Source organism: Saimiri boliviensis, chromosome 11 (assembly GCF_048565385.1).
Source record: "Saimiri boliviensis isolate mSaiBol1 chromosome 11, mSaiBol1.pri, whole genome shotgun sequence".
Classification (NCBI taxonomy): Eukaryota; Metazoa; Chordata; class Mammalia; order Primates; family Cebidae; genus Saimiri; species Saimiri boliviensis.
In genome coordinates, this window is record NC_133459.1 from 76392487 (window position 1) to 76406341 (window position 13855).

Sequence of the window (13855 nt, forward strand, 5' to 3'; positions counted from 1 at the left end):
ATAATAGTTGTACATATTTATGGGGTATGTGTGATATTTTGATACAAGCATACGATGTACAACGATCAAATCAGGATCATTGCGAAATCCATTGCCTCAACCATTTATCATTTCTTTGTGTTGGGAACATTCCAGATCTTCTCTTCTAGCCTTTTCAAAATAGACAATAAATTATTGTTAACTATAGTTATCCTATTGTGCTATGAACACAAGAGCTTATTCCTTCTATCTAACTGTATTTTTGTACCCATTAAATATCCTCTTTTCATCACCCCTTCCTCTGACTTTCCCAACTTCTGGCAACCACCAGTCTACTCTCTACCTCCATGAAATCAACTTTTTTTTTTAAAAAGCTTCCACATATAAATGAGAACATCACAGGTAAGTGACTTTTTGCCATCCAATGCTTCTTAGCTCTGTGTGAAGAAAAAAGCTTTCTTTCTTTCTTTCTTTCTTTCTTTTTCTGAAAGGAGTTTCAGAGTGGAATTGCTGCTAATGGTCATACTTTTCTCTTTCATTTTCCTTTAGTTTTAGTGAAAATTTTACACACAGATAACTAGTGAGTGTAAATGAACCATTGTAATCTGATACAGTTTTATCAGATTTTAAAAATGATTTGCTTTGTAAATTGGAATAATTTCTTTCTCTTAAAAACAAAAGCATTACAAATAAAGTTGAAGAACTCTATGAATCTCTCCTATATTCTTGTTTGTTTGTTTGTTTGAGACAGGGTCTTACTCTATTGCCCAGGCTGGACGGCAGTGTTTCCATGTCGGATCACTGCAATCTCCACCTCCTGGGTTCAAGGGATTCTCATGCTTCAGCCTCCCAAATAGCTGGGATTATAGGCATGTGCCACCATGCCTGGCTAATTTTTATATTTTTAATAGAGATGGGTTTCACCATGTTGACCAGACTGGTCTCGAACTTCTGGCCTCAAGTGATCTGCCAGCCTCGGTTTCCCAAAGTGCTGGGATTACAGGTGCGAGCCACCGCACCCAGCCTCTCCTATATTCTTTACCTTTCTTTTTATTTCCAGAGGAAAACATCAGCTAGAATTTGGTATAAATTTTTGTCATGATTGTTTTTATGGTTTTCTGTATGTGTGTGTGTGTGTGTGTGTGTGTGTGTGTGTGTATGTATATATATATATGCATGTATCTAAATATCTCTATTATTACTTTTTAAAAATTACTTCTGTTTTTATATACCAGCAAGGATGGTTTTACACAATAATTTTTTAAAAAATTTATATTTGTATTTATTTTATTTTTATTGTTACATAATACATTAAATATTTATGGGGTACATGTGATATATGGTGATGCACTTAGAATGTGTAATGATTAAGTCAGGATATTTGTGGTTTCCATCACTTTGAGTATTTATTATTTCCATATTTTGGGAACAATCTAAGTCTTCTAGCTACTCTGAAATATACAAACATTGTTTTTTACTATAGCCACTCCACTTTATTGACTAATAGAACTTATACCTTTTATTTAACTGTATATTTGTGCTCATTAACTCACATCTCTTCACCACTTTTCCTAGCCTTCAGCATCTATCATTATACTCTCCACCTTTGTAAGATCAACTTTTTAGCTTCCACATATGAGTGTGAAGGTGTGATATTTCCTGTGCCTAGGTTATTTCACTTAATATTCTCCATTTCTATCCATGTTGCTGTAAATGACATGATTTTACTGTTTTTATGGCTAAATACTATTCTATTGTGTAATATACCACATTTTCTTTATCCATTCATCCATTTGTGGACAGTTAGGTTGATTCCATATCTTTTCTACTGTTAATAGAAATTCACAATAGAAAAGATTGCTGTGATAAACCTGAGAGACACTAGGAGGAATTTTAACATATTGACCATATTCGGCAATCTTTTACAATGTGGTGTACAAACTGTAAAATAGCTCATAATTGTCCCTGCTTTCTGGTACTCATGTCCATGTGTAACCCCCCCTTGTCTGTGGATGGAACCTGTGACTTAACTGTAACAGATAGAATCTGGCAAATGTGATATGTTAAGATTATAGTGTCTGCTCTGCTAGGAGATTCACTCACTTGCTGGTTTCAATGAAGTAAGTGGTCATGTTGGGGAGGCCCATTTGGTAAGGAATTAAGAGTGGCTTCAGACCAATAACCAGCTGAGAACTGAGGATAGCCTCTCATCATCATCAGCAAGAAATGGGGTTCTCATATCTACAACCACAAGGAACTGAATTCCTCTAACAACCGCAGGAGCTTGGAATCATGTTCTTCTCCCATTAAACATTCAAAAGAGTCTGCAGCGTGGCTAACATTTTGATAGCTGCCTCATGAAAAATTCTGAAGCAGAGAACCAACCTAAGTAGTGACTGTATTTCTGACTCAGAGAAACTGTGAGACTATAAATGTGCGTTGTTTTAAGCCTCTAAATTTACAGGAAATTGCTATGCAGCAATAGATTAAATAACATACTAAATTAGTCAATATTAATACTTTATCTGTAGACGCTTTAAGGTTTTCTGCATATAAGATAATATCTGTGAGCAGAGATGATTTTACTTCCCTTGTAATTCAGGTGCTTTTACCTTTTCACTTTCTTTTTTATTTTGACCTATTTGCTCTGGTTAGGACATTCAGTAATAAGTTGAATAGAAGTGGTAAAAGTGGATAATCTTGTCTTGTTCCTGATCTTCAAGGAAATGTTATCAGTTTTTCACTGCTGAACTTGATGTTAACTATGGACTTTTTATACGTGGATTTACTATGTTGAAGTCATTTCCTTCTACTACTGTTTTTTTAAGTGTTTTTATTATGAAAAGGTATTGAATTTTGTTAAATACCTTTTCTGTGTCAATTGAGAGGACCAATTTGTATTAATCAGAGTTCTTCAGAGAAACTGAAGCAACATTAAACAAAACAAAACAAAACAAAACAAAACAAAACAAAAAACCGAAGGAAATTTGTTATGGGAGTTGGCGCACATGATTTTGGAGGTCGAGAAGTCTCACTGTCTGCCATCTGCCAGTTGTAAAGCCAGGAAAGCTGGTGGTGTGATCCAAAGGCCTGAGAACTGGTAGAGCCAGTGGTGGAACTCCCAGTCTGAATCCAAAGTCCTGGGAACTGGGAGAGCTGTTGGTGAAAGTCCCAGAATCCAAATGTCTGGAAACCAGGAGCTCAGATATCTGAGAGCAGGAGAAGATGGATACTCCAGCTCAAGAAGATAATTTTTTCTTCTTCTGACTTTTTGTTCTATTTGGGCCCTCAATGGATTGGATGATGATTCAAATACCAATCTAAAATGTGTTTGTATCTTCATTTGTCTCAAGATTTCCTCTTCTTATTATTTTTATTTTTTTGTTTTTTGAGATGGAGTCTCTCTCTGTCACCCAGGCTGGAGTGCAGTGGTGCAATCTCTGCCTTCCAGGTTCAAGTGATTCTCCTACCTCAGTAAGAAGCTGGGACTACAGGTACACATCACTACATCCGGCTGATTAATTTTTCTATTTTTAGTAGAGACGGGGTTTCTCCATATTGTCCAGGCTGGTCTCGGACTCGTGACCTCAAGTGATCCACCCGCCTCGGCCTGCCAAAGTGCTGGGTTTACAGGTGTGAACCACCACACCTGGCCTCAAGATATTTTTTAATTTCCCTTTTTATTTCTTTTTGATCCACTACTTATTCCAGAGGGTGTTGTTTAATTCTCACATCCTTGTTAATTTTCTAGATTTTCTGCTACTGATTTCTAGTTTTATTAGAAGGTTGAGAGAAAAGACACTTGATATGGTTTCAATCTTCTTAGATTTGTTAAGACTTGTTTTTTGGCCGGGCGCGGTGGCTCATGCCTGTAATCCCAGCACTTTGGGAGGCCGAGGCGGGTGGATCACGAGGTCAAGAGATCGAGACCATCCTGGCCAACATGGTGAAACCCCGTTTCTACTAAAAATACAAAAAAAAAAAAAAGACTTGTCCTGGAGAATGCTCCTATAACACACTTGAGAAGAACATGTATTTTGCTGTTGCTGGATATAATGCTCTGTATATGCCCATTAGGTCCACTGGATCTATATTGTTCAAGTTCTCTGTTTCCTATTGATCTTCTGTTTGGATGTTTTATAATGGATAAAATATTGCAAGTGGGTTATTGAAATTTCCTTCTCTTGTTGTGTTGCTGTTTATTTCTCCCTTCAATTCTTTCAGTGTTTGCTTCATTTACTTAGGTGCTCTAACGTTGGATGAATATACATTTATAATTGTTATATCTTTCTGGTGAGCTGACCCTTTTATTATTACATGATGTCCTTCATAGCCTCTTATGACAGGTTTTGATTTTATGTCTATTTTGTGTGGGATAGGGACAGACATCCCTGCTCTCTTGCGGTTGCCATTTGCAAAAGTACCCTATTATCACTTGATTTTCATCCTATGTGTGTCCTTAAGTCTAAGTGAGTTCTTGGACACAGCATATTATTGTATTTCATCATGACATGCTTAGACTCAGTATTATCCTTCTTTCTTTGATTTGCTAATATTTTGCTGAGGATCGTTTCATCTATATTTGTGAAAGAGATTCACCTGTAATTTTTCTTTCTTATAACACCATTAACAGATTTTGGTATCTAAGTTATTCTCTGAAAGAACATGTGTAAGATTGTGTATTATTTATTCTTTAAATTTTGTTAGAATTTAGCAGTTAGACTCTGATCCTTGAGTTTTCTTGGGCAAGTCTTAAATTAATTATGAATTTAGTTTTAATTTTAAAATTCTGAATTTTAGCTATGAGAGAATCAAATGTTATATTTATTTTTATGTCAGCTTTGGTAAGTTGCATTTTTCTTGAAATTTGTCCACTTATTCTCAAATTTATTTTTACAAAGTTGTTTATATTGGGATCATTTTATCGTTTATTGCATCTGTACTGACATTTTCTCTTATGTTTTCTTTTTAGGTCATTTCTTCCCTTTTTTCCCTTTATCAGTGTCAGCAGAGTTTTACAAGTTTTGTTACTCCTTTCAAAAAGTAGGTTTTGGTTTTGTTAATCTTCTCGATTGTATACTTAATACTTCTGTTCATTAATTCTTGCTTTTATTTTTATTATTTAATTTTTTCTGCATTCTTTGGGTTTAATTGGTATTTTTTCTGACTTTTTGAAATGAAATTTATATAATTAATTTTCTGCCTTGCTTCATTTCTAATACATGTTTAAGCATATATGATTTTTATAGCATTTTATCTTCACTCCATAAGTTTTAACAAGAATATTTTATCATTTAAATTTCATTATGATTTCTTATTTGAATAATGTATTATTTCAAAGTATATATTTTATTTTCTAATGTATGAGAGAATCTATTAGTTATCTTCTTTTTAAAAAAATTTTTGGCTTGTACTGTTGTTCAATACTATGGTACTTTGAAATGTTTTGAGATTTGCTTGCTTTTTAAGGTTGTAGAATATCTTTTCTATACTTTTTCTTTTATTTTTGTATTCCAGTTTCATATATCTTAACCAATTTTGTGGTATCCATTAATCCCTTTTTGCCTCTCCTCTTTTCATTCTCTTTTTTTCTCAATACTTCAGTTGATAAATTTTCAACTAATTCTTTTTTTTTTTTTTTTTTTTTTTTTTTTTTTTTTTTTTTGAGACTCAGTCTTTCTCTGTCACCCAGGCTGGAGTGTAGTGACACAATCTCAGCTCACTGCAACCTCTGCCTCCTGGGTTCAAGCAATTCTCTTGCCTTAGCCTCCCAAGTAGCTGGGACTACAGGCGCCCCACCACCACACCCTGCTAACTTCTGTATTTTTAGTAGAGACGGGGTTTCACCATATTGGCCAGGCTGGTCTCGAACTCTAGACCTTGTGATCCACCTGCCTCAGCCTCCCAAAGTGCTGAGATTACAGGCGTGAACCACCATGCCTAGCCTGTAATTCTTTAACTATGTTTGCCTTGCATTTAAATGTATTAGCTTAATTATTAATTTCAGATATATATTTTTAAATCTAAAATTTCTTTTTAACTTTTTATTGTATTCATTTTATTGCCAATCATTCAATCTTGCCTTTTAGCTGTCTGAACATATCAAGTACAGTAATTAAAAAAATCTCTATGGGTAGCTCCAGTCTAAGTATGGGTTTGTTTCTATCGTGTGGTGTTTCTCTTGGTTTTCTATCATGTTGTTTTATTTACCTTGAAACATAAATGTGTTCATGATGACTGAGAGTCACTGAACATTAAAAAAAATCATAGAGATAATTTGAAGCTAGAAGAATGTTCTTTTCATCCAGACAAGATTTATTTTGTTTCTGCCATGTAGCTGTGGACACTAGCAATTCTCATTTACTTTAATTCAATCAAGGATTGAGATTACTAGAGTAGGAAATTAACTCTGTCTGCTTCCAGTCCATACTTACTTCTTCCATGTAGCTCTTTTCTTAAATTAAAAAAAAAATTGTATTTCAATCGTGTTTGGAGTGTGTTTCTTTGTCACTTGGATGAATTATATAGTGGTGAATTCTGAGGTTTAGGGCATTCATCACCCAAGTAGTGTACACTGTATCTAATATGCAGGTTTTTTTTTGTTTTGTTTTTTTAATCCCTAGCCCCTCTTCATCCTCTCCTTTCTGATTCTCTAAAGTCCAGTATATCAGTCTGTATGCCTTTGCGTACTTGTAGCTTAGCTCCCACTTATAAGTGAGAACATAAGGTTTTTGGTTTTCCCTTTAGAATCCCAAACTGTAGCCTAAGGGAAAGGTTTCCAAGCTACTCTCCTTATTGCACTCCAAAGTATGATTTTTGTCTCCCTAACTATGAGTTTAGTAAAACCTTTGTTTGACTTTTCAGCATCTCACGTGCCTTTTCTGAATTTGACAGATGCATATCTGAAATGTGCTTCCAAATGCCTATCTTATCTCTCTTTACTAACTTCTCCAAGTCTTTGCCAATAACTATGTCTTAACTGTCTTGTTTGCTCTTTAGAGCATTGTAACACATATATTTTCATAGTTTATCCTGCTTTTCCAGTTTTTTTTTTCATTGAAATAATTGTCGTGATGACCAATAGTCTAGTATGCTGCTGTAGGACTTCTATAGCTGTTATCTCCGTTCATATTTCAGTTTCTTTATGTGTTTTTTCCTACATGAATTCCTGGGTTCCATTTTCTAATTCATAGGTTGGCAAATGATGAATGTAATATGATGATGATGGCCTGTGTTCCAGCCATATACTCTTTTAAAGAAAATTTTATCGGAATACAGTCATGCTTTCTTGTTTACATATTATCTGTGACTTACTTTGTATTACAGTGGCAAAGTTGAGTAATTGTGGAAGAGACCATATGGTCTACAAAGGCTAAAATTACTTACTATCTTGTTCATTATGAAAAAATTTGCTGACTTCTATTCTGATTTTTTATTTATTCTTTAACATTCTGAAGTTTGTCAATTGATTTAAAAATTTTAATGACTTTTTCCTTTCTAAATAATATATTTTTTATTTACCTACTACTGTGTCATTCTATATTTTTTGCCTTAACCAAATGATGTTTTAAGTCAGTGAAAAAAAGAACTGACTGAAAGTAGAAGTGGAAATCTAAGCTATAAGCAACTATATTATACAAGCTTCTCAAAATATAATTGTTTTTCCATTAGATATAGAACAATGGAAGTGACAACAAGATTGACATGGAATGATGAAATTCACTGAGAAAGCTGCTTGGAAATGTTTCTTTGACTCTTCTCTATAAGTCTAGTGTTCATGGAGATAGAATTGAAGATATGGTTCAAAGATGCAGCCATCAGGGATGTACTGTAACAATGATTTACTTTAATCGCAATATCATTGTAGCCTTTATGCTTGGAGATTATTCTAATTTATGTGAAAATTCTGAAGAGCTAAATGATTCCCTTTGGTTTGCAGTTCAAAAGAAAAATGGCACCACTGAAATAGAAACTTTACTCTTAAATATAGCACCAAAAATTAGTGATAAACAATTGGTTGGTCGTTCATTGGAAAAGGATATTTTCCTTATACAGCCATATAATAACACAATTTATCTAACTGACATGATAGTAAAAAACTTGAAACTAGACTTATATGGCTTCAAAACATATTTGGAATGTGAAGTTTTTCGAGTTGAAGGTACGTGAAATTAAATAATCCTACATCTCACATTACGGTTCTGATGTTTCTGTTTGGAGGGTAATAATTGCTCTACAAGAGCAAGGAAAGTGAGAGGAAAGTCAGATTCATGCCAATTTATCCTCTTTGATAAATTCTGAAATGTAACATGGGGAACATGAAAATTATGAGGTTTTTATCTAGAAAATATAGGCTGCTTTGAGCAGAGTAAGTTTAGAAATACATGTACAGAAATAGAGATGAAAAAGGAGAAGGAGATGAAAAAGGAAGAGAGAGAGAGAGAGAGAGAGAGAGAGAGAGAGAGAGAGAGAGAGAGGGAGAGAGAGAGAGATCTTGTCATTAGAGCTAGTTTGTTTTGATGTATGACCCAAAGATCAGACCCTTGTAACATATGACCCTCAGAACTTCTAGGCGTAATCAAGTGAGAGCTTCTAGAGCAAGTTAATGTGCAGAGAGGATAATTTTTTCTTCTCTTCCTCTCACTGTGCTGCCAACCCTGACTCCTAAGTAAGCAGCTCAGCCCTGGGTTACGCAAATGAACTCAATGTCTTATTTTAAAAGTAGACTTGACCACATTTAACCAGAGAAGTTTAAAAAACTTACCATGCTATGTTTATTCCTATAGGATTTAAGGATAACCTAAACTATGCAAAGAAGATAATGAAAGCTGGAGAGTAAGTTAAATTAGTGGGTTATCTACTGATCATTTTATTTAGATCAATTGTATAAAGAATGCTGACAAGTAGTAAAGATAAAGATCATGCCACTTGAAATGATAAACAAGAGTTATGATGTTATTGACATAAAATAGCAAAACCACTACCAACTATGAAACTTTAAAAATCCACCTGATGACATTGACCAATTGGACTTCGTTTCCACTTTAGACATTAGATCCAAATTTTTCAGGTTATAACCATTTTAGATAATTTCTCTGAATCTTTCCCTGAGATACAGCTTTTGAGAATCCTCAGTAAACGTTAAAAACAAACCCTCTTTTTCAATTTATAGATAGATAGCTACATTGCCTATGTTTTATTTTGATTTCTCCTTAATATATTTTTATTGAAAATAATAATTTATCTTCAATGTTACTAATATTCTTATTACACTTACGTGGTCCAAGCCTGAGAGTTGAAAAATGGTTTGGTTGCTGGTTAATATTCAACTTTAGTCAGATATAATATAATGCATTTTCTTTAAGTACAAAATGTATAATTTTAGATATTTCAAATCATATCATAGAAGATTCCATTATTAAAATAATAAATAATAAAAAAATTCCCTTCTTAGAGAAGGGAAAGAAGCTGTAGGTGACTTGTGGTGTTCTTTATTGGGTGTTCTTATACTATATTTAACCATTGCATTTTAACAGGCACAGAAATAGGCTTCTAGCAGAAATCAGAGCTTACAAGCCCTATTTGGTTTCAGAAATTCGTATTCTTTTGGTGGGTCCAGTTGGGTCTGGAAAGTCCAGTTTTTTTCAATTCAGTCAAGTCTGTTTTTCATGGCCATGTGACTTGCCAAGCCATGGTGGGATCTGATGTCACCAGCATTACTGAACAGGTAAGTTATTTCTCTGAGGATTTTATTCTATAGATTACGATTATTACATTATTTATGTTTTTGTCTTTTTCTCTCAGGGCAATCCTAATATACAATTAAATGCTAAATCTACAATTAAATCCTAAATCAAATGGGAAATAGGAGTAAAATTTTAATCAGAATCACCTCCATTGAGCTGTATTATACAGAGAAGCTTTCACATTTTATAGATGTAAGAAGCAGTTATATAAAGAATACTTTTTAGTGTTTGTGTAGAAAACAAAAATTGAAAAACCCTGTGGAAATCTTTGAGCATTATATTTGATATTCATTTTTACACATGTACCACATGATTTTACCTGGTTTAAATGGTTTTCTCATAATACAATAATGAGAATTATGTAAGATAATTTTTTTATTACATAAGTCCATTCTCCAAGACATGGTCATGCAAAAATAGTAGCTCACATTGGTGGGTCAATTTTGAAGGAGAAATTGAAGTGTAAATCTATGCTTTTACAAAAACTATCTTCTTTACAAAAAGATATACTTAAGGAAATAAATAGTAATATAGATTTCTTAATTGTTACCCTAAAGAACTACAAATTATGATGCAACACTTGTCTAGAAAATTCCTTCTGGTTTAAGCTTATCAATGTTATCATGCAATCAAACAAAAATAATAAAGGAAAAGAACAGAAAATTTTAGAATCAGTCTTTTTTATGGTAACCACAAATTAATATTATCACTTGTTAGGGAATATGCTGTTATTATCGATGTAAAATTTAGCCTAATATAAGACTACATAATAAGACAGTAATGGTTCATTTGAGCTTCTGTATCACATTCAACAACTGAAAGAATTTTCTAGTACTTTCAAGAATCACATCTTATTTCTTGATATTGGCCAGATACTATGCTCTTGAGTGGCTTTAATATATCAGTGTAGTCTCAGAAGCCACGGCAAGATACTGCCACACAATTTCAATTAATTAAGCATTGATTGAAATGTTTCTGTTTGTTAAATATTTATTCAGAACTAGAGACCTAGTTACAAATAATGCTTGGTCCCATCGCCCAGAGATCTCAGAGACCAATGCAGATAATAAATATGCATCATTTATTGTGATACATGCCACAATGGAGGTACTATTCAAGACAAAATTTCTGTTTCTTCCTCTTAAGTTTTAAATTTCAAAGGTCTTGTTTTAAGAGAAGATCTAGATACTGAACTCCAATGAAATGCAAATGTTATTTAAACTGAAGACATATGGGGGAAATTTTAGGAGGGCAATAAAATAGTTTATTGCTTAAAGACCTTTTTCTTTGAAAAACTGAAATTATAAAGGAAGCAAATTAATGGTAAGGAAACTATGAAGATGCATATTGGTGTTCCTGAAATTTTGCAATGTACTTCAGCGCTAGTGCTTAGTATAATTTCTTTTGTGTTGGGGCACTAGTAGGTCTTATTCTCCTAGATAAAAATCTTCAGTGGGATTAATCCTACACACTCATGGCCCAGTGAAAGCTTTTGACTTTATTACAGATTACAATAGGTCACAGAGGGTCTTTCCCTTCTGGTTTGAGCAATATTACACCCTTGCCAGCACCACAGATGGAAAAATTATACTTAAAGTATCTCTGAGAAATCCTTTCCTTTGTAATTCTTCCCAAATCTTCCATACTTTTTTTGTGGGTAGGTTGAAAGTCTATCTGACCAACAAATAAAATATTTTCTGAATTATTCTAAAAAATACCCTTACAATAAGATGGAATGTGTTTATCTGGGAAATAATCTTCTGTTGTGCTCCTCAAAGTGAGATATGTAGACCCCTCGGGTTTCCTGAGACCTTGTAAGGGTATCTCTGAGTTCAAAGCAATTTTTTAGAATTATTCTAAGGTTTTTTTTTTTGTCTTTTCTAGTGTATTGACACTTGAATTTATTATGTAACATAGTTTCACCTGTTGGCACATTAGTATGAATCAAACGTGGCATGAAACACGACTAGCAGTCATCATATTTCTCTCAATTACTGTACTTACAGGAAAAAACTAAAATGCCAGTTTTACTCAAGAATGTCCTTTATGAATAGTTACAGTTATTGGCTTTATTTAAACTCCACTTTGGAGTATACATTATTTTAATATTCAGTGTGATAAAATGAGAAGTACTCATAAAGTACTTCTAATGCATATTGAAAATTGGCAATTGTCTTTAGAAAAAGCACTGGAGCAACTGAGTTGTCAACTGAACCTTTTAAAAATATATAACATCACGTTTACTGGATAGAACAGACTTATTTATACTTGGATATTTGGCAGCTATTTTAATAAAAATACTCAAAGTGACCCTACTAATCTGGATAATCCAGTGAACCAATGTTTTAAAATGAACAATAAATTAGGCTAAAATTATGCATGAGTCAAAGATATATTCAAGGTATAAGATAGATCAATGGATTTAATGTGGCAGCATACAAAAATGTGTTACAGATTCCACATTACAACTAACCTTTAAGAAGTTATTACTTGTTGAGCTTTAATATATGATGTTGAGGAATATTCATACCTGAAAGTTATACCATGAAATATTACCTCCTCTCATATTATACATATGTCTGAGAGGCCATATTTTCTTCACATACTTCAATTAAAGTAACATATCAGCAAATTGAATCAGAGCCACATGTATCTCATATATACAGTTCTTTTCTTTAATCCCGAGATTGAAGAGAATTTTAATAATAAACCAATGACACTGTTTTCTACAATTAAAAAAAAACTTTTTAAATACAAAATAAAAATGTTATTTGATGAATATGTGACAGGTTTGTAATTGTATTCTTAATGATTAAGACAACATTTAAGAAGAGGAGGGGCAGAGCAAGATGGTCACACAGGTCACTCCAATTATTCCTCCATTGAAACATCAATTTGAATTTGAACAACTATTAGCACACAAAAATATCTTCACAAGACCTCAGGAAACCAGGTGAAAGATCACAGTACCTGGTTCTAGCATAATCATAAGAAAAGATACATTGAAGAGGGTAGGAAAGACAGTTTTACATGATCTGCATCACCCCCTCAACTCCAGGTACCATAGTGTAGAGAGAACTATCATCTGCTTGGGGGAAAAGAGGGAAGTGAGGACAGGACTTTGCCTGGACTCCAATATCAGGCCTACTACAGTAAAACCCAGCACTGGGTAGAACTCCATGGCCCCAGACTTTAGGCTGATATCTGAGGGCTGAGCCTCTAGACCCATGCTGGTGCCAAGTGAGAGCATGTGGCCCTAGATTTCAAGCTTGCATGGTGGACTCAATCCCTGGATCACACCATGGATTGGTTATCAGTGGCCCAGCCTCTGAACAGCTCTTAGTGGCAGGGATGCTGCAGTGGTCCTGAGCTTTAGGCATGCCTCAGTGCTTCACGAGTCACCGTGGTCCCAGGCTTTGGGATCATGCAAGGCAGCCTGCCCAGACTCTTTGGATGGGCTGATTGTTGAAGGACTTCTCCAGACAAAGACAATCTGCAAATTTAGGAATAAGTACATACTTTCAGAGATGTTTATACATTGACATATGGTCACAAGGGTCAAGAATGATCAGTGTAACATGACGTCACTAAAGAGAGAAAATAATGTGCCAGTGACCCAAAATAGAGATATATGAACCACCTGAAGAATTTAAAATAATTATTTTAAGGAAGCACAAATTTCAAGAAAATACAGAGAAACAATTTAACAACATGAGAAAAATGATGAGTGATCAGAATAAGAAATTTAATAGAAAGTTGTAATAATTACAAAAAATCAAAAATCTCAGAGCTAAAACAACACAATGGGTGAAATGAGAAATGACATAGAGAGAATCAGCAGCAGAATTGATCAAGTAGAAGAGTCTGTAAACTTAAAGGCAGGTTATTTGAAAATATAGATGAGAAAAAAACAGAATGAAAAAGAATGCAGAAAGTTTACGGGATTTAGCATCAAAAGAACAAATATTCAAGTTATAGGAGTGAAAGGAGACAAGAAATTAAGAGTGATAGAAAGCTTAAATAAATAAATAGTAGCAAAAACTTCCCAAACCTGGAGGAAGATGCAAATATCCAGGTAAAGGTGAGAGAAAATCTCCAATCAGATTTAATTCAAACAATATTAACCCAAG

The 13855-nt window shown here is 33.8% G+C and overlaps 1 protein-coding gene across 1 annotated transcript in view; it reads left to right on the forward strand.

The window, feature by feature from the left end:
- Positions 1-13855, forward strand: part of IFI44L (interferon induced protein 44 like) — a 22093-nt gene continuing 8238 nt past the window's right edge. The window contains 7 exon segments of the mRNA XM_010347207.3: positions 1-381; positions 4952-5022; positions 7651-7700; positions 7703-8140; positions 8766-8814; positions 9516-9618; positions 9620-9706. Coding sequence (XP_010345509.2) covers positions 367-381; positions 4952-5022; positions 7651-7700; positions 7703-8140; positions 8766-8814; positions 9516-9618; positions 9620-9706 — 813 coding nt within the window. The 5' untranslated portion in view covers positions 1-366.